The 19,679-nt window shown below is 41.5% G+C and overlaps 1 protein-coding gene across 6 annotated transcripts in view; it reads right to left on the bottom strand.

The window, feature by feature from the left end:
• Positions 1–18,478, bottom strand: part of fhod1 (formin homology 2 domain containing 1) — a 56,628-nt gene extending 38,150 nt beyond the window's left edge. For all 6 annotated transcript variants that reach the window (XM_059354699.1, XM_059354714.1, XM_059354707.1 and 3 more), the window contains exons 1-3: positions 18,211–18,478; positions 12,818–12,924; positions 8,309–8,373 (exon numbers count right to left, since the gene is read on the bottom strand). In XM_059354699.1, the coding sequence (XP_059210682.1) occupies positions 8,309–8,373; positions 12,818–12,924; positions 18,211–18,375 (337 nt within the window). In that variant the 5' untranslated portion in view covers positions 18,376–18,478. The remainder of the gene's footprint in view (positions 1–8,308; positions 8,374–12,817; positions 12,925–18,210) is intronic.
• Between the last annotated feature and the right edge of the window lie 1,201 nt (positions 18,479–19,679).

The raw sequence follows: 19,679 nt of genomic DNA, 5'->3' as shown, positions 1-19,679 counted from the left end.
AGGACAGACAGGAGGGGGACAGTCATTGAATCTCTGAGCCCACACAGATCATATATCATATATAATAATATATAATATATACTGTGTGATGGGGAGGCAAATATTCAAACCACAGACTTCAGATATTATGATCTGCTGAATCATCTGAGACACGTGTCAAACTGATGTGGACACGTTGAGATCTCCACCACGATTAAAACAAACTGGACAGAGATTGGACAAAGACTGAATAAATTTGGACAGAGTTAGGACAGAGTTAGCACACAGTTTGGACACAGTGAGGACACAGTTTGGACAGAGTCTGGACAGAGTCTGGACAGGGTTTGGACACAGTCTGGACAAAGACTGAATAAAGTTTGGACAGAGTTTGGACAGGGTTTGGACAGAGATTTGATTCTCTGGGGCCTTAGAGTTCAGCAGTAATGACTGTAAATTGCTCTGAGGGACAAACAGATTTAACTTGTCATTTCAGAATAAATTACAGCCGAACAGATGAAACAAACAAACAGCTGAGACAGATTAGAAGGGACGAGGACACACGTCTCTGTGTTCAACAAGAAGACTCTCAGTGTGTCTCAGTGTCCCCCAGTGTGTCTCAGTGTGTCTCAGTGGACACACAGTCCATCCCAGAGTACTCTGTGTTTCACCACAGCAGCTCAAACTGATTCACAGAGTAAAAATAAATCAGCGACATCAGAGTCACATGACTCACATTACACTGAGATTTCACAATAAAATATATAAACTATTTTTCTAAAGAACATTAATGCCAAATAAATGTTTTTCAATTTAAAAACATGAGGTGACAAGTTAGAGTGTTACACATTATTCACCATTTAACACAACCTGTCTGTCTGTCTGTCTGTCTGTCTGAGTTTCCCTCCCAGCAGAGTCATAATAACTTGATCAGATTTCAGTCCAGCAGCACACACAGAGAGACACACCCTGTCTCTGTCCCACTTACACACTTGAACACATCACACCTGAACACAACACACCTGACCGCCTGAATCAACAAAGAGGACACCTGCTCTGCTGAGAGTCTACCTGACAACATTACAGTCCTACACTGTCAAAGACAGAGGGACAGACAGGAGGACAGACAGGAGGACAATGTGTTTATGCAGGAACAGGATGTGACCCAGATAAACTGCTGGTATTTCCTGTTAGTTTCTCTGATGATGATGAGTCCAACTCATCAAACTACTGCAGGTCTCTACCGCAGGTCTCTTCTACAGGTCTCTACTGCAGGTCTCTACGGCTACGTTCAGACTGCAGCCTGAAGTGACCCAAATCCGATTTTTTCGCCCCTATGCGACCTGCATCTGATCTTTTAATGACAATCTGAACGACACAGATCCGATTTTTTCAAATGCGATCCAGGCCACTTGGGCCGCGTTCAGACTGCCAGCCAAAATCCGATTTTTAGCCCATCCACATTGGAACTGGATGGCTCTTTTGAAGTCTGAACAGTCACAAATCACATGAAATCCAATTTTTGCAAACCGGATCGAAACCACCTTTGGGAGGTAGTTTCAGATCGCATTTGGACAGATGCGTCTCAGTCTGAACCGCTCCAAACACTCAGATCGGTTTTGACTGTCCGTGACGTCACTCTACGCGGCACGCGTAGCACGGGCAGCGCGGAGACGAGGTGTCCACCGGCAGCTGCGCCCGACTCATACGGGCCCGACGGGGGAGTCTATCCACCCGGTTTCTCCCCTGGTGCGTCTGAGATGTTCTGCACCTCTACTAAACAGTGATAAGGCCAATATACTGAAGTGACCTTATTAGTCACTAATTATTTAGTCAATAATGTGGCAAGTCTGAATAGAGCCATATCCGATTTGGACACTTGCTAAAAACAGTGTGGACAGTCAGCCCTAAAAATCAGATTTGAGTAGGAATCTGATTTGAATCAGATTCACCTGCAGTCTGAACGCGGCCTTGGATATGTGGTCCTAAAACTGATACATATCTGATCTTTTGACGTTACAGCCGCGGAACGGCTCCACCGCGGTTTTGCTCCGTCTTCTGCCCAGCGTCAATTCACACCGGGCGCATTACAGCCGCGGCACTGCAGCATAGCGAGCCAGCCATATATACGCGAGATAACGAGAACACGCGATAATCCTGACCATACGGCTGTAACGCACCCAGTGGAAATCTGGCTTTACTGCTCGCGGCCACGTTTTCCGCTACTTCCGTAAACACTGAGCACGCTTGCTGCGTGTGACGTCGTCGTGTCCTCCAATGCGCATGCGGGACACTTTTGGTACGTTTAAAGTTCACACTGGAAATCACATAGTCGCATTTAATTGGAAATGTGAACGACCTTGCAAAAAAATCGGATTCCACAAAGAAATCCAAATTGAGCATTAAGCCCTAGTGTCTGAACGTAGCCTACTGCAGGTCTCTACTACAGGTCTCTACTGCAGGTCTCTACTCCAGGTCTCTACTACAGGTCTCTACTACAGGTCTCTACTGCAGGTAATAATTAAAAAACAATAAAACAGCTGTTCTCTGTCTGACAACTTGTCCTGATGGATTCTGACTGAACCCATCACTTTGACTCGTGTTGTCTTCTGTCAGATCTCTGCTTGTGTTGTAGGATGTTCGTCACTTTGGATAAAAGCGTCCAAATGCTGACATGTAGAATTGTGAGGTGTGTGTGTATGTGTGTCACTTCCTGCTGACAGTCTCAACAACAGAGTTTAAAACCAGCAACAAAACATGGAAGGAAACAGTCTGATTCATGTTGTCATCATACACAGTCATGTTCCTGAGAAATGGAGTTGTAGCTCCATGCTGAGTCATGTTAGTGTCAGGATGTGACGCGCACATGCATGCACATACATTCACACACACACACGCGCACTCGCACGCACGCACACACACACACACACACAGCAATATATTTATTATATTATAATCATTCACAAACACGTCCTGCAGATTTTATTATTGTTTACATCCTGCAGGATGTTATTTACTGTAGGTTCCTGACTTTACGAGTTGCGCTGGATCACCTGAACGCATCGTCAAAGGAGACGAGAACAAACATGATGCAACAGTTTCTGTCTTTGTCTCATCCATCCAGCTGTAGGTTTATATGTATAATACTCTCTATATATCTGTATTATAAGTATAATATTGTATACGTTTGTATATCTGCCTGTTGGTAAGCTGTCTCTGCTCTCACTGACTCTTTGTTCTTCTGGATTTGTTTCCAGAAGTATCAGATAAAAGCTGCCGTGGTAAGAAGCGCGAGCAGAGACACGCCGTGAGAACAGAGTCGCTCTGTTCACAGACCCTGAACGCACCACGGACTCACTGAAAAAACTGACAGAGCCTGAAGGAAGCATGCTGGGAAATCCCCTCAGAGCAGGAAGGGCAGGGTCATTACAGGCAGCACGGGAGAGGGGGAGGAGGAGGAGGAGAGAGAGGGAGGAGGAGGAGAAAGGAGGAGAAGGAGGAGGAAGAGGAAGAGGAGGAAAGAGAGGAGGAGGAGGAGAAGTCTGACAGCAGGAGCCTCCTGCTGTGCCTCCTGCAGGACACTGACACAGGTACTCCTGCGCGCCTCCTGCAGGACACTGACACAGCGCATCCTGCTGTGCCTCCTGCTGCACCTCCTGCTGCGCCTCCTGCAGGACACTGACACAGGTCCTCCTCCTGCACCACCTGCTGCGCCTCCTGCAGGCTGCATAGGCTCAGGCTGTTTGTTGTTAGATAATAATAAGTGAAGTCAGTCAGAGAGAAAGGTGTTCAGGTCTGAACGTGTTCTGTGTTAATCTGCTGCTTTCTGTTTCTGAGGAAAGTTAGTCAGACATCAGAGTGATTGTCTTCTACGGAAACAACGAGCTCAGATGTGTTGCTACCTGCAGAGATTTCATTAGAACCAATACAATTTGTTACGAAATGTTCAAGATGAGCCCTGAAGGCTTCAGAAAACTCCATCACAGATCAACCTTCAACCACTGCAGCTCACCTTAAACGCTCTAAATTAGATTTATATTATTGTTTTAAGGGTTAAATGATTCAGCTGGGCCTGGACAGCTCCACAGGATCAGAGGATCACAGAACCACGGGTCATCAGAGGTTTGATTTTCAATAGCATGATGAATTCAGCCGCTACTCCTTCAGTATGTTTGAACTGACAGCTGACACAATAAGAGCTCAGATCAGCAGCTGTCTGTCTTTTCACAATAAAAGCAGTGCACAGCAGCTGCCACCAGGAGTCAGTCTGCTGCAGAGACTTAAGATAAGATAGGATAAGATAGAACTTTATTAATCCAGAAGGAAATTCTAGTTCCAGATTGCTCCAAAGTTTCCAAAACAATTACAAAAAGCATCACAATATAACTTACAGGACTGGATCACTGAGTTACAGTTTAGTTTGGTCCTAATGAGAGTTTGTGTTGGTTAGAACGGAAAGAAGCTGCTGGTGACTTTTATTTCGTTTCTGTCCAGTTTAAAGAAATGTGTTTTAGCCGAGTTACAACAACAGAAGTTAGTCTCAGTTTGAAGAGAAAAACTTGGATTTGAAGGTTGTGTCTTTCAGAATATTTCCTCTGATCTGCAGCAGGTTGTTTACAAACAAACAGTCAGGACCAATCAGAACCTCACATGTTCATACAGCTCACACCCTTCTGCCTCATATAAAATCCCTAAAGAAAATAAAACTGAAGTGAAACTGTTGGAGTTTAACTGCTGAGAAGAGGAACACAACAGGAACACAAGACTCTCAGATAAGGCTAAAAAAAAAAAAAAAAGGTCTGAAAATAAAAGCCTGAAACCGCAGAAACAACAAACAGCAAACAGCAACAAGGAAACAGAAACTGAGCTGAGGACTGAAGAGGACTGAAGGGGACTAGCCTGGGTATACCCATAATGCCTTGCGCGCTCGATCTCATTTCGAACCTGCAGGCGGTCTGGCGACTACGGCCGTTTCTTAGCCCTGTTTTAGGGATCCAATCACAGAACGGGGAGGGACGGCAAGACGATGACGCGTACTACTCGGCAGACGGAAGCATGTAGTTTTGTAGTTTCCTTACGGATCCAACATGGCTGCAGCAGACACGAAACTCTCTTTAGCTGTAGACGGCGTTTTAAATAGTTTAGAGCGAAAGTTGATTTTAAAAGAAGAACAACGTTTGACTTTAAACTCCTGTTTCACCACGAAAAGGGATGTTTTAGCCTTGCTTCTGACAGGATTTGGCCAAAGCCTAATCTACCAGCTAGCTCCGCTACTGCTCGCTGCTGTAACGCCGGTGATCTCGCTACGAGCCGGGGGACAGCGGAGCCGCTGAAAGACCAGCAGCAGCTTGTCTATTGCCCATAAAATCAGTGGATGTATGTGGCTGAATGACATGGGGGGAATTAAGGCGTAAAAATAAATAATCTTGCAGAAAGTGAGAACTGGAGAAGCAAAGCAGCAAGCAACACTCTCTCACAGAGACAGACAGACAGACAGACAGACACACAGACACACAGACACAGACACACACACACACACACACACACACATACACACACACAGTAGACTGTGAGCAGCCAGAGTCAGAACATGCTGCAGAAAAACGTTGCAGAAGCAGAATTGAGCATTTTAGTCTCAAAGTAGAGATGGGCAAGTCTGGCTATGTAAACATCAATTTCTGTCGCTCTACATACGTCATCTGGTATAACTGACACAATTTTCCTTCCCAATAAGAGCTCAGATCAGTAGCTATCCGTCTGTTTCCTTCACAATAAGAGCTCAGATAAGAAGCTGTCTGTCTTTTCACAATAAGAGCTCAGATCAGCAGCTGTCTTCCTTTTCACAATAAGAGCTCAGACCAGCAGCTGTCTGTCTGTTTCCTTCACACTAAGAACTCAGATTCACTGATTCACCATCAGATCAGAGTTCATTCTGTTCAATGACTCAACAGTTTGTAATACGGATACTTTTTACACTGGGATTAAAGCAATAAAAACGTAGATACGCTGAAGTAATAATTTAATAGTTCATTATGTTGAATCCTATTTCTCTCTGTGAGGAGTTTTTACTTTTTCCCTTCCAGTCACTGAGACGAAGACCAGACCAGGATCTTCATCAGGTCATCAGACCACATCACATTCAGAGCTGGAGTAAATCAATAATCAGAACTTCATGTTTCTTTCAGAGAGAACTGATCTGTTCAGTCACTGGACCACGAGTCAGCATTAATAAAAGTTTATTAATAAATGATTATTAACAGAGTGAGAGGAGAACAGGCGATCTGGTGTTCACTGAAGAGACGAGAGACGCTGATGAACCGTCTCATGACTCAGGAGGAGTTGCCAAGGCAACATTATAACATTTCTGTCAGCTTCATGTTCTCATACCAGACAGAAACAAGTGATTATCTCAGAAAATTATATTATAGCTGATTCTATATCTTTGTTTCCTCCTTTTTCTTTTCACAATAAGAGCTTAGATCAGTAGCTGTCTGTCTTTTCACAATAAGAGCTCAGATCAGCAGCGGCCTGTATTTTCACAATAAGAGCTCAGATCAGCAGCGGTCTGTCTTTTCACAATAAGAGCTCGGATCAGCAGCTGAGTGTCTGAAACTAGCTAGGCCTGTCACGATAATTACTATATCGACTTATCGCTCAATATATAAAAATGGACATGATGGGTTTTTTTGTGGACTCAATATATTGTCGTTTACATGCCTGATTTTTTGCGCTTCTTTGTGTTTAAAGTAAAGCTGCAAATGTTTGACAGGCAGTATGAATTGACGAAAAATGAAAAAAGCAACTATATTTCCCAAGCAGCCATTCCAGCTGTTTATATGACATTTAATAATAAAATAATATAATACATAATGTTAACATCAGTGCAATGTTTTGTTAACAGAGCCTCAAAGTCCATTTCATTTGTTTTGGTTGTAGTTTATATATTTATGTTTTATTTATCTAGGATATTTTAATATTTCTTTTCCACATTTCAATTACAATGTTTAATATTCTCGAGATTTAAAAATTCATTGCTGTGGAAAAGGATGAACTTATTATGCTCTAATGTGGTTGTAAAACTAAAACAATCAATACAACGATACTATCGTTTATCTTGATAGTTTCTGGTACAATATATCGTCCTAAAAACGGTGTTATCGTGACAGGTATTAAACATTGGAATTGAAATCTGGAAAAGAAATATTAAAATATCCTACATAAATAAAACATAAATAAATAAACTACAACCAAAACAAATAAAATAGACTTTCAGGCTTTGTTAACAAAACATTGCAACATGTAAACATTGCAATGAGATAATCATGATGTATTGTATTATTTTATTATTAAAATAACACATCAACAGTTGGAATGTAAGACGGTGTATTAGGGCCAAGTACGAAAAAAGTTATAATAATAATAATAATAATACGGACCCGGGTGAGTGGGGTAATTTTTCGAGAAAAAAGTAGGAAATTTACGAGATTAAAGTGGCAAATCTAGAAAAAAAAAAAGTTGCCGATTTACGAGATTTAAAGTGACAAATTTGCGAGAAAAAAGTATGCAGCTCACACACCAACACTGCAAACAGAGACACACACACACTGACAAGCAGCTGGATCCACAAGAGTCATGGGATCACAGGAATAGCTGCTGTGGTTAAACTGCAGAGGAACTGATCCACCAAACAGCTTCTGACTCAGTGAGATAATGAAACACACTGAGGGAGGCTGACACTTTTCATCTCACTCTGACACATTAAAAGTTCAAGCTGATAAACTTTAGTTTGAGTGAAGACAAAAAGAAACAGCTGCTGTCTTTCTTTTCACAATAAGAGCTCTGATCAGCAGCTGTGTGTCTGTTTCTTTCACAATAAGAGCTCAGGCCAGCATCTGTGTCTGTTTCCTTCACAATAAGAGCTCAGACCAGCAACTGTCTGTCTGAGTCCATTCCTTCACAATAAGAGCTCAGACCAGCAGCTGTCTGTCTTTTCACAGTAAGAGCTGAGATCAGTCGCTGTCTGTCTGTTTTCTTCACAATAAGAGCTCAGACCAGCAGCTGTCTGCCTGTTTCCTTCACAATAAGAGCTCAGACCAGCAACTGTCTGCCTGTTTCCTTCACAATAAGAGCTCAGACCAGCAACTGTCTGCCTGTTTCCTTCACAATAAGAGCCCAGACCTGCAGCTGTCTGTCTGTCTGTTTCCTTCACAATAAGAGCTCAGATCACAAGTGAAGACAGAGAGAAAGTGAATGTGGAGCAGCAGCAGCTCTGTGGTGAGGACACACACACACACACACAGAGTTTCCCCTGAATCATCGCTTTGATAATTACCCAGGATGGAGTGAACGCGTACGGAGAGCTGAGTCCTCAGGATCAGGATCGGCTTCTTCCCCTTTCTGTGGACACACACACACACACAGAGAGAGAGAGAGACTGAGCAGAGAATCAAACTGAACTTGATTATTTACAGAGCAAAGATTTAATGGGAATGAACAAACATTTGTGGAAATGAAAGGGAAGTAAGAGGACTAAATTGACATGACAACGTGAGCAGATTCTGAACATCAGTTGATCAGGTTTTGTTTAATCCTGCACAGTTCCTTAGAAAACGCTTTTATTGAATGGTTTTGTTTCAGATGTTTTTATTGTAATATTCTGTCCAGATGTTTTGATGATTTATTCAGGAGGGCTGAACAGAATCATGTCTCATTTCCGTCTCTAATGTTCACTTCGATTAACAACATTACAGTTTGTGACAGTTTTTTTTATTTTAATGTACTATGGGAATAGAACACTGACATAAATCGTGCACTCGTAATGAGACCCGTGCACGCGCAAATCAAACATCCGCGCGAGTATATTGTTTTTTCGAGCGCTTTAAAATCACTTGCGAGCTATTTTGTATCCTGCATCTCTGCTCCCTAGAGCAATATTGTAACCTGCGAGGAGAAAATCACGCTTTGCGCGCGGGTCCACTCTCCTCTGCTCGCTTCCAAAACTTTGGTGGTTTTTTTTAGTGGCCATTTTTTGTCAGTAAGGGGGCAGGCCTTGGCGGGCATGCCAATCACCATTGTATCGAATATGATTGGTTGAGCGACTTTGCTAATTAGACAGCAAGGTAAGGCAGCTCCACTAGGACAAACGGGACAAATCTCACAGCCCTGAATGCCTGAAGAACATGGGTTGTCATTTGGTACTATATATTGCCTTGACTTGAAAGTTTGTCACACAGAGCAATGTACTTCAATATGCTTGTCTGAGCGATGTCTTTTGTTTGTCCTGGTGGAGTTGCCTTACCTTGCTGTCTAATCAGCGAAGTCGCTCAACCAATCATATTCGGTACAATGGTGATTGGCATGCCTGCCAAGGCCTGCCCCCTTACTGACAAAAACCGCCCACTAAAAAAAAAAACCTGCGGACCTGCGAGCGCAAAGCGTGATTTTCTCCTTGCAGGTTACAATATTGCTCAAGGGAGCAGAGATAAAGGATACAAAATAGCTCGCAAGTGATTTGAAAGCGCTCGGAAAAAAAATATGCGCGCGCAGTCTCATTACAAGTGCGCGATTTATGTCAGTGTTCTAATCCCATAATGTACAATCATGAAAAAAATTATTAGACCAGCCTTTATCTTCAGTTTCTTGTTCATTTTAATGTCTGGTACAACTAAAGGTACATTTGTTTGGACAAATATAATGATAACAACAAAAATAGCTGATAAGAGTTTAATCAAATCAAATCAAATCAAAATTACTTTATTCATCCCAGAGGGGAAATTCACTTAGTCTGGTAGAATCTCTTGAAGAATGAGACAGCCTGATGGTTGTAGAAGCGAAGGATCTTTTGCATCTCTCCGTCCTGCAACAGAGAGAGGAGGAGCCGTCCACTGCTGTTTTTTTGGTCCATAAAGGTTTTGTGTAGCGGATGATCTGGGTATTTCAAGATGGCCTGGAACATCTTGACAGTGCATCTCTCCACCACCTCCTCCAGTGAGTCCAACCTGGCTCCAACCACAGAACCAGCTTTTTTTTGTAGTATGTAATGTAAGAGCTGATAGTATGTAATGTAAGAGCTGATATCTAGACATTTTCCATGGTTTTATTAATAATTATTTTGGTTATTATGAATAAAACAATGGAAAATGTCTAGATACCATTGCTTGAATTAAACTCAGCTGTTTTTGTTGTTATAACTATATTTGTCCAAATAAATGTACCTTTAGTTGTGCCAGCCATTAAAATGAACAAGAAACTGAAGAAAAAGGGTCTGAAAAGTGTGTGTGCTCTGCCTGTGGCCCTCAGAGAGCCAATCACAGCTCAGGATGACGTGACAGACACTCCCAGGACCCGCCCCTGTGTCCTTTTATTCTTAATAACTCTGAACAAACACAAAGACAAGCTAAGTTAAGTTAAAATCTTCTTAATTGTGACTTAATTAACTGGCGTGACATGAACATGCAGTGAGTCAGAGTGACTTGACTCACTGACTTGTTTAGAAACACTCGTCAGTCGGCAACACAATAACTCAGATAAATATAGAAACACACACACACACACACACACACACACACACACACACACACACACACACACACACACACACACACACACACACACACACACACACACACACACACACACACACACACACACACACACACACACACACACACACACACACACACACAGTGTTTCTGAGCTCTGTGTCTCCTTCCTCTGTAAACTTATTTATATCTTTTCATTCTATATATTATATTTTATCTCCGGGCAGAGAACAGATCAGCTTCCACACAGAGCTTCACAGGCTGAGTGAGGGATTAGAGTATGGAAAGAACGACAGCATGGAGGTATGGAAAGAATGAGAGAGAGAGAGAGAGAGAGAGAGAGAGAGACAGAGGGAGAGAGAGAAAGAGAGAGAGAGAGAGAGAAAGAGAGAGAGAGAGGGAGAAAGAGAGAGAGAGAGAGAGAGAGAGAGAGAGGGAAAGGAGAAAAAGGAGAAAAAGAAGCAGAGTTTGTTTGTCTGAGGCTAAAAAAGGATATTTTTGGGCCCACAGTTATAAAGACTCTCAGCTGAACACACACCCTAACACACCGACAGAAACTGTGTGTCACTCTCCCAACATGCACTTCACTGTGGAGAAGAGTTTAACACTAACAGGAGACATTGAACGCACCACACCTGTTGCAGTAAATGTGTTGTAGTGTCCTCTTGTGTGTGAATCTTTGTGCATCCTGGGGTCCCTAAACAGTCTGTGAGCTGCATAAATCGGGTCTGACTGGGAAGCTGAGACTCTTGGCCTCTGACCTCAAGATATCGGAATAAAAATGTGTTCTATTTGTACCCACAAGTCTCCTCTTTACAGACATGCCTACTTATGCAAATCAAATGTAGTTTGCGGTAGAAACCATACAGGTTTTCATGAAGATAGCAAGCAAAAATGACATGCGGAGTTCCGCAGGGCTCCATTCTGGGTCCTCCAATTCATTGGTACCAAAATCAATAACATTCCAGGAGAAAGGGAGTAAAATGTGTTATTGTGTCCTCTTGTGTGTGAATCTTTGTGCATCCTGGGGTCCCTAAAGAGTCTGTGAGCTGCTTAAATGGGGTCTGACTGGAAAGCTGAGACTCTTGTGGATTCAGTGAGCCCAATGTTCTTCATGTGTGATGATGTTAGTGAGTGAAACTTGAGCTCAGTCTATAAAATGAGCTGCTGTGACCTCCAGGATAATCACAGCCTCATGAAACTTTACAACCACAAACAAGAGACCTAGAGCATTCAGAGGATGGATGGCTGGCATACTAGATTCACAATAAGCAGCAACAAAACACAAGAGCTGTCATACAATCGCACAAAAACGGTAGTTCTTGCAGGAATCTTAAGCACAAAGAATTGGCAGAATTTAGCACCAAATCTGTGCAACAAATGTTTTCAAACCCAAAAGTGCTGCAACAATTTCTGAGACATAATGGAGAATGAGACATTAACCACAAACTAGAGACCTAGAGAATATTTTGGATAGATTTCCTAAGTATATTGAAGAGTTTTTCAGCAGTTTTCAAAGGTTACCAAAAAATGCAGAAAACTTAAAAATGTTTTTGATACCAAATCACAGCTGGATTTTTCTCTGGTGTTCCTCTAGGTCTTAGCGTCTTAATGTGGTATTCTGGAGGACTTTCTGACCATTATTATCAATGTCAAGTCATTTGAAATGGCAGAATTTAGCACCAGATCTGTTCAACAAATGGTATCAAGCCCAAAAGTTTTGCAACAATTTATGAGACATAATTGAGAATGAGACATAAACCACAAACTAGAGACCTAGAGCATTCAGAGGATGGGTGAGACACTACATTCACAATAAGCAGAAACACAACACAAGAGCTGACATGCAATCGCACAAAATACACAAAAAGTGTCTGAAACCAGATCACAGCATGAATGTTTCTCTCTGCTGGGTGTCTGAATGATTCTGGAGGAGTTCTGAATATCCAGTAAAGGAAAAGGTTAAATTTTGATCCCCCTCACGGACTGTCCCTCTGTGACAGAGCAGGACCACGAGGGGTTAACCCTCTCACGTCCTGGTGAGACAGACAGTCACTCTGAGGACTAAACATACCAGCAGCTCAGAGACAATAGAGACAAAACTGGAGGTCCCTCCCTCGTCACCACACACCCTGATCTGCTGTCAGAGCAGCCTGAGACCAGGACCAGGTCTCTGCTGAGGACTGTCAACAGGGAGACAGAGGACAGGGACAGGGACAGAGACAGGGACAGAGACAGGTGGACAGAGACAGGGACAGAGGACAGCTGAGACAGAATATATGTAACTAAAGTGTCCTTACGCCACGTCTTCGTAGAAGCTCTCCAGCTCGTCTCTCTGCTCGGCCAGAGATGAGTCCAGGTCCAGATAGTTTCCATTAGGAGACAACTGCAGGGTGCACTCCTCCAGCTGAAGCAGACAGAAACAGAGACAGACAGAGAGTCAGGGGACAGGTTATTATTATTAATATTATTATTGGTCACATTACCGTAAAATAATTTATGAGAGAAATGCAACTTTTTTTCTGGTTTCTGTCATTCTAACTGTGTTATTCTGCACAAAGACATGTTGAGTTGTTCTGATTCCATAGTGCTGCAGGACTTGGTGATTATATAGATTATATAGGTTTTATATGTTGCAGTGCAACACAAGGACAAAACAAACCTGAGAGTGAAAGTGCTCAGAATATGTTCTTCTAACTCCTGTTATGTTAAGTGATGTTGAATAACAGAATAATCAGTTATTTTCATGCTGTGAGTCAGACTGCTAATATAAAAAGCTTCAGTCTGATCTGATCCTGCAGCAGCTGGGACACACAAATAAAGATGAGCTCATCACACACACACACACACACACCAGCTTTACTCTACTGTTTACTGTAACACACACGGATCACCTCTGATCACCAGAGAGACATTAAACATTTACGTTAACATCCTCTCTCTGAAAATAATAACACCAGGTCTCATCCTGGCAGAGCACCAATCACTTATTGTTTATGTGTATTTGTTTGTGTGTTACAGAGTTTGAGTGAGTCCTCAGAGCCTTTAATAACTTTATAAATGTTACGTTACATCATTCATAAGGAGGAAACACTCTGATCTCTACTGAGTTATAATAATAATCATCATAACGCCATTACACTTTGTTGTTGAACATTGTTCACTTTCCTGTGTGACGGTGTGTGTGTGTGTGTGTGTGTGTGTGTGTATGTTTGTGTATGAGGTGTATGATATGGACGCACACACACACACACACACACACACACTGAACAGTGAACTGAACTGATTTACAGGCAGCGGACTCCTAGTAATTCATTTGTGTGTGTGTGTGTGTGTGTGTGTGTGTGTTGTTAACACTCTGAAGCTTTCATTCACTTCATGAGCATCAGCTCCAGTATTTATCTATGAAAAGAGACATTATATCTTAAGATTGGTGATGAAGAAAAAGTGTGAGTTGAGTTTGGACTGTGATGAAGCTGTTGGTTTCATCCTGTTCCTTCAATAATCAACAACTCATAATCTAATCTCTGCTGTGTGTGTGCATGTACGTGTGTGTGTGTGTGTCCATATATAGTGTGCAGCTGGCAGCAGGCGTGTACCGTGACTCAGTCAGGTATGAAGCTGAAAACAATCAGACTGATAGAGAACCTGAACCAGCAGGACCACATTCTACACACACACACACACACACACACACACACACAGAGACAGAGACAGCTTAACCCTAACCCTAACAGATTCCCTCTGCTCCCAGTCTTTGTGCTAAGCTAGGCTAACCCTCCTGCAGGAAGCAAAAGCTTCTCCAGTTCTTATCAACACGCTGCTGTTAATGTTACATCCTCCATCATCCAGCTTATCTGCTGTTTACAGCCCCACCCTGGTCCTCAACCACTCCTCTGAGGAGCAGCAGGAGCAGGAGCAGGAGAAGGAAGTGGAGGAGCAGGAGGAGGAGGAGCAGGAGGAGGATGAGGAGGAGCAGAGCAGAGCAGCTCTGTTTGGAGTCTGTGTGGGTCGTATCACCTCTCTGGATCTGGGCCTGCAGGTCGAGCCCCAGAGCATGATGGGAGTAATTATGGGGTCAGTGGAGGAATGTAATCTACGGGGACCGCTGGTCTCTGGACTTTATCTGATCCTGCAGATTCCAACCAAGCTCCCAAACGCCTCGCAAGCCAGACTGCAGCTCTGAGTTTCTCTCACAGCAGAGAGAGAAACATCTGACCTGATACACAGCTCATAGAGTCAGAATAAAAGTCATGCTGCAGAGAATCATCAGAGTTTAAAATGACTGTTTGTTTGATCATAAGAAGAAAGATGAAGATCAGTGTGTAGAAACACAGAATGCTGAGTCAGGACCTGAACTTCGTCAGTAGACTCTAGTCTCCTCTCCGTCAGTAGACTCTAGTCTCATCCCGGTCAGTAGAGTCTAGTCTCCTCTCATTCAGTAGACTCTAGTCTCATCCCGGTCAGTAGAGTCTAGTCTCCTCTCATTCAGTAGACTCTAGTCTCATCCCGGTCAGTAGACTCTAGTCTCCTCTCAGTCAGTAGACTCTAGTCTCCTCTCAGTCAGTAGACTCTAGTCTCCTCTCGGTCAGTAGACTCTAGTCTCATCCCGGTCAGTAGACTCTAGTCTCATCCCGGTCAGTAGACTCTAGTCTCATCCCGGTCAGTAGAGTCTAGTCTCCTCTCATTCAGTAGACTCTAGTCTCATCCCGGTCAGTAGACTCTAGTCTCCTCTCAGTCAGTAGACTCTAGTCTCCTCTCGGTCAGTAGACTCTAGTCTCCTCTCGGTCAGTAGACTCTAGTCTCCTCTCGGTCAGTAGACTCTAGTCTCATCCCGGTCAGTAGACTCTAGTCTCATCCCGGTCAGTAGACTCTAGTCTCATCCCGGTCAGTAGACTCTAGTCTCATCCCGGTCAGTAGACTCTAGTCTCATCCCGGTCAGTAGACTCTAGTCTCCTCTCAGTCAGTAGACTCTAGCCTCTGTGTGACCTCACTCTGACGCTGCGTTTGCTTACAGTCAGGAAAGCTCCCCGCTGGTCCAACAGGACGGAGTCTCAGATGATTAGTGAGCTCAGCAGGAAGCTGCTGCAGCAGAGTCTTTGTTTCCACACAAACACATTCAAACTGCTAACGAATCACTGAGACCTTAACGTGACGAGGCTGAGACGCTCACACCTCAGATATCAGAGTTTAGTTTGGTCAGTGTGACGTCAGGAGGCTCTGACTGATCTCTCTACGTCATATTCTAAACATTTAGACTCTGACCAACAGATCTCTGCAGGACTGTTCCAGGCTGCCAACAAGAAACTGAATGAATGTTTTAACTGTTTCTTGGATAAAACAAGACACTTAGTGATCAAGACCAGATCTGCCCTACAAAGCCCAACTGCAGTAACTATATTTTTGGTCGAAATTGAGTTATAACTAAAAATGAACTCCTTTTTTAGATTTCAATTTGGCTTTATTCTAGAGAAATAACAGTGTGATACAGTGCAGCCTTGTATTTCTTCATTGTGTTGAATAGTGAAGACAAGAATAATAGAAATCATAACTTTATTTGATAGGGAAATTATTATCTAGATAGTGATTAAGTAAAAAAGTGAGATAAAATGATATTAAGACTAAAATCTAACATTATTTTATAATATTAAGTCTAAATTACACACATTTTTTAATAGAATTGTTGAAGAAAGTTACATTGAAAACAACATTGTAGTTACTGCACTCTGTTTGTGCATTACTATTAGAATCTTTTACAGCAAAACCAGAGCGCAGTAGCTACATAACACATTTTTAAATATATTTCCCCAGAAACTATCAGGATGAACAATAGTATCGTTGTATCAATGTTGTTTTGGTTTTATAACCATATTAGACCATAATAAGTACGTCCTGTTCCACAACAATGAATTTTTAAATCTTGAGAATATTAAACATTGGAATTGAAATCTGGAAAAGAAATATTAAAATATCCTACATAAATAAAACATAAATAAATGAACTACAACCAAAACAAATGAAATAGACTTTCAGGCTGTTAACAAAACATTGTACTGAGAAAATCATTATGTATTATATTATTTTATTTTATTATTAAAATAACATATAAATAGCTGGAATGGCTGCTTGGGGAATATAGGTTTTTTTTGTCAATTCATACTGCCTGTCAAACATTTACAGCTTTACTTTAAACACAAAAAAGCACAAAAAGTCAATATATTGAGTCCAAAAAACCTGATTGTGTCCATTTTTATATACTGAACGATAAGTCGATATAGTCATTATCAAATCAATCAATCAAAATTACTTCGTTTATCACTGAGGGGAAATTCAGTTAGTCCACTGCTGTTTTTTTGGTCCATAAAGGTTTTGCATAGTGGATGATCCGGGTATTTTAAGATGGTGTGACAGGCCTAACTATACTATCGAGCTATCATTATTTCATAAAGAGTAAACTAGAGGGTTTGAGCCCTGACTCTCACACACACACACACATCTTCTCACATATGTCAAACTGAAAAGTTGGCCTGACGAACAAATAAAGCAGCAGAGTGACTCTAAATGTTCAGTGATCCCTGAGGACTCCAGCTGTCCAAAAACAAGTTGTTAAATGTGGGACAGAAATACCCTCATGCCAGCCTCCCATCACAAACATGGCATTTCTACTGTGGAACAAATAATCACCAACCATACCTAGAAAACACACTGCTGATCAGTACATGCTGGTAACCTCAGCAACGAGCAGCATTTCATCTCATTTTCACAGCAGAAATATTATTGATGTTTGAGGTGGGGCAAAAAATGGATACAACATAGTATCGCGATATTTTGCGTGGCGATATAATATCTATTCATAACTGCCAAGTATCAATAATAAGCGTTCCATTTTTTCTTTTTCCAGAGGATGTAGCGGGCTCATTACAGATGGGATATGCGTCAGGATATGGTGTGGGGAAGTTGTGGAAATAACACGGCAAAGTTTGTCGTTTTTTCTGTGTCATTCAGAAACATTTTTAGCAGTGAAGCTTGTTGTTTGTGAAAGTTTGATAAAATGTTGCAGTTGTTGTCGTTCATACATGTTTGAGTGTGTATCAGTTCAGTTCAGTTTGACTGAATACTTTGTTGGTCAGTCTGTGGGTTTGACTCTCATTGTGGACAAATAAAAAGACTGAAGTGAGATGATTAAATACACTGAGAATTTTCTCTGATTTGACAAAACAATTCTTGATTGAATTTAATTTTGTGACCCAAAATGCAGTTAAACAGTTAAATCACAATATTGTATCAATACTCACCATATCATACAATGATTAAAATCACAATAATATCATATCGTGACTCAAGTTTCAGGATAAAATCGTATCGTGACTCAAGTACCTCTGAGGATTCACACCTCTATTAAATGTATCACGAAATAACATTTTAACCCTTTAAGTTATTCTCTACGCGGTCAAATAACAAACAACACATACAATTGGCCGATTTTAAACGGAGTTCGGCGTGACGGGAAAACAGAGCTTTCTGCTTGTCATTTAAACTGTTCTGGTTGTTGTTACCTGTCCAGGTGAGTCAGTAAAACACCTGTCAACAGTTTAAAGTCCTGTTTATAGGTTACAAAGTAACAGTTTAAAAGTTCCAGGTAACTTTCCCCTGGTTGGAGGTCTACAGGTGTCTACTGGCGGAGGGACTTTACCTTGAGAGGCGCCTCCAGCAGCTTGTGTATCCCGCCGAGCTGCTCGCTGAGCGGCAGGTTCTCCTCCACGCTGACCGTCGGAGGTCTCCGCGGCTCGGGGAAGTTCGTGCAGATAAACGGATCCGAATCCTCCAGGAACTGGACCCGGCATAGGACGGAGGCCATGGCCGGCTGAGAGCGACCCGACGGCGGCTCAGAGAGAGAGAGAGGGTACCGGTAGATCCGCCCGGTCCGGACGATCTGTTCAAGTGAAGCAGCCCGGTCGGTCGGTCCTCCTCCCAGAGAACCGGACCGGTGAAGCTGCTGCCGGTACGGCCGGCTGCTTCCGGCTACGCCTTTCAAAATAAAGGCAGCGACAATACCAGTTCTGATGAAAACTGGAGTCAGTCAGTCAATAATAATAACACTACTACTACTACTACTACTACTACTACTACTACTAATAATAATAATAATAATAATAATAATAATAATAATAATAATAATAATAACACTACTACGACTACTACTACTACTACTACTAATAAAAATAATAATAATAACAATAATTATAATAATAGCTTTAAGTGCAACTCAGAGAGCTTCACAGTATGGCATTAAAAAATAAAAAAAATAAAAACCCAAGATAAAAACTTCAATAAACTAAAAAAAGAGTAAAAGATACAACTGAATAATAATAATAAAAAAGTATAGAATTATTATTATTATTATTATTATTATTATTATTATTATTATTTACACTGTTGTTATATGTTGCAGTTGACTTTTTTACTTGTTTATTTCCATTGTCCTGTATTTATTGTTCTTATATGTTTTCATACAATGCATATCTTTTTACAACTTGTGTTTTTAATTTCTGTTGTCCTTCTTTAGCTTAACTTGTATATATTATAAATAATTGAGGTATTTTTGAAAGATTAAAAATAGTTTTCTTCCTGTCCAATGATGAGACAAATTGATGAGCTCAGAGGAAAATTAGATTCTTTCACACGCAAATTCTGGTTCACACACACACACACACACACACACACACACACACACACACAGGTTGATGACTGAACTCTAAAATCCTTTTTTCCTCTCTGAACTGAGAAACTGAGTCACATTAAAGTCTGTATACTTTCAAACAGGTGTGTGTGTGTGTGTGTGTGTGTGTGTGTGTTTGCAGACTGACCTGCAGTAACCTGCTCATGCAAACTCATAAACAAACCACATCAGGACACCGACACACACAGATACTGACTGTGAGGAGTTAAATCTTTCACATGATCATTTTTAATTAACTCCAGGGTTTCAGACTGAGAATAAATAATAATAATAATAATAATAATAATAATAATAATAATAATAATAATAATAAGAAGAAGAAGAAGAAGAAGAAGAAGAAGAAGAAGAAGAAGAAGAAGAAGAATAACAATAATAATAGTAATAATAATAAAGTTTTGTGCAGATTTAATCATGGCTGTGAG

The sequence above is a fragment of the Centropristis striata genome, chromosome 2 (genome assembly GCF_030273125.1).
Source record: "Centropristis striata isolate RG_2023a ecotype Rhode Island chromosome 2, C.striata_1.0, whole genome shotgun sequence".
In the NCBI taxonomy this organism is placed as follows: domain Eukaryota; kingdom Metazoa; phylum Chordata; class Actinopteri; order Perciformes; family Serranidae; genus Centropristis; species Centropristis striata.
This window is presented reverse-complemented; position numbering and strand designations above follow the sequence as displayed.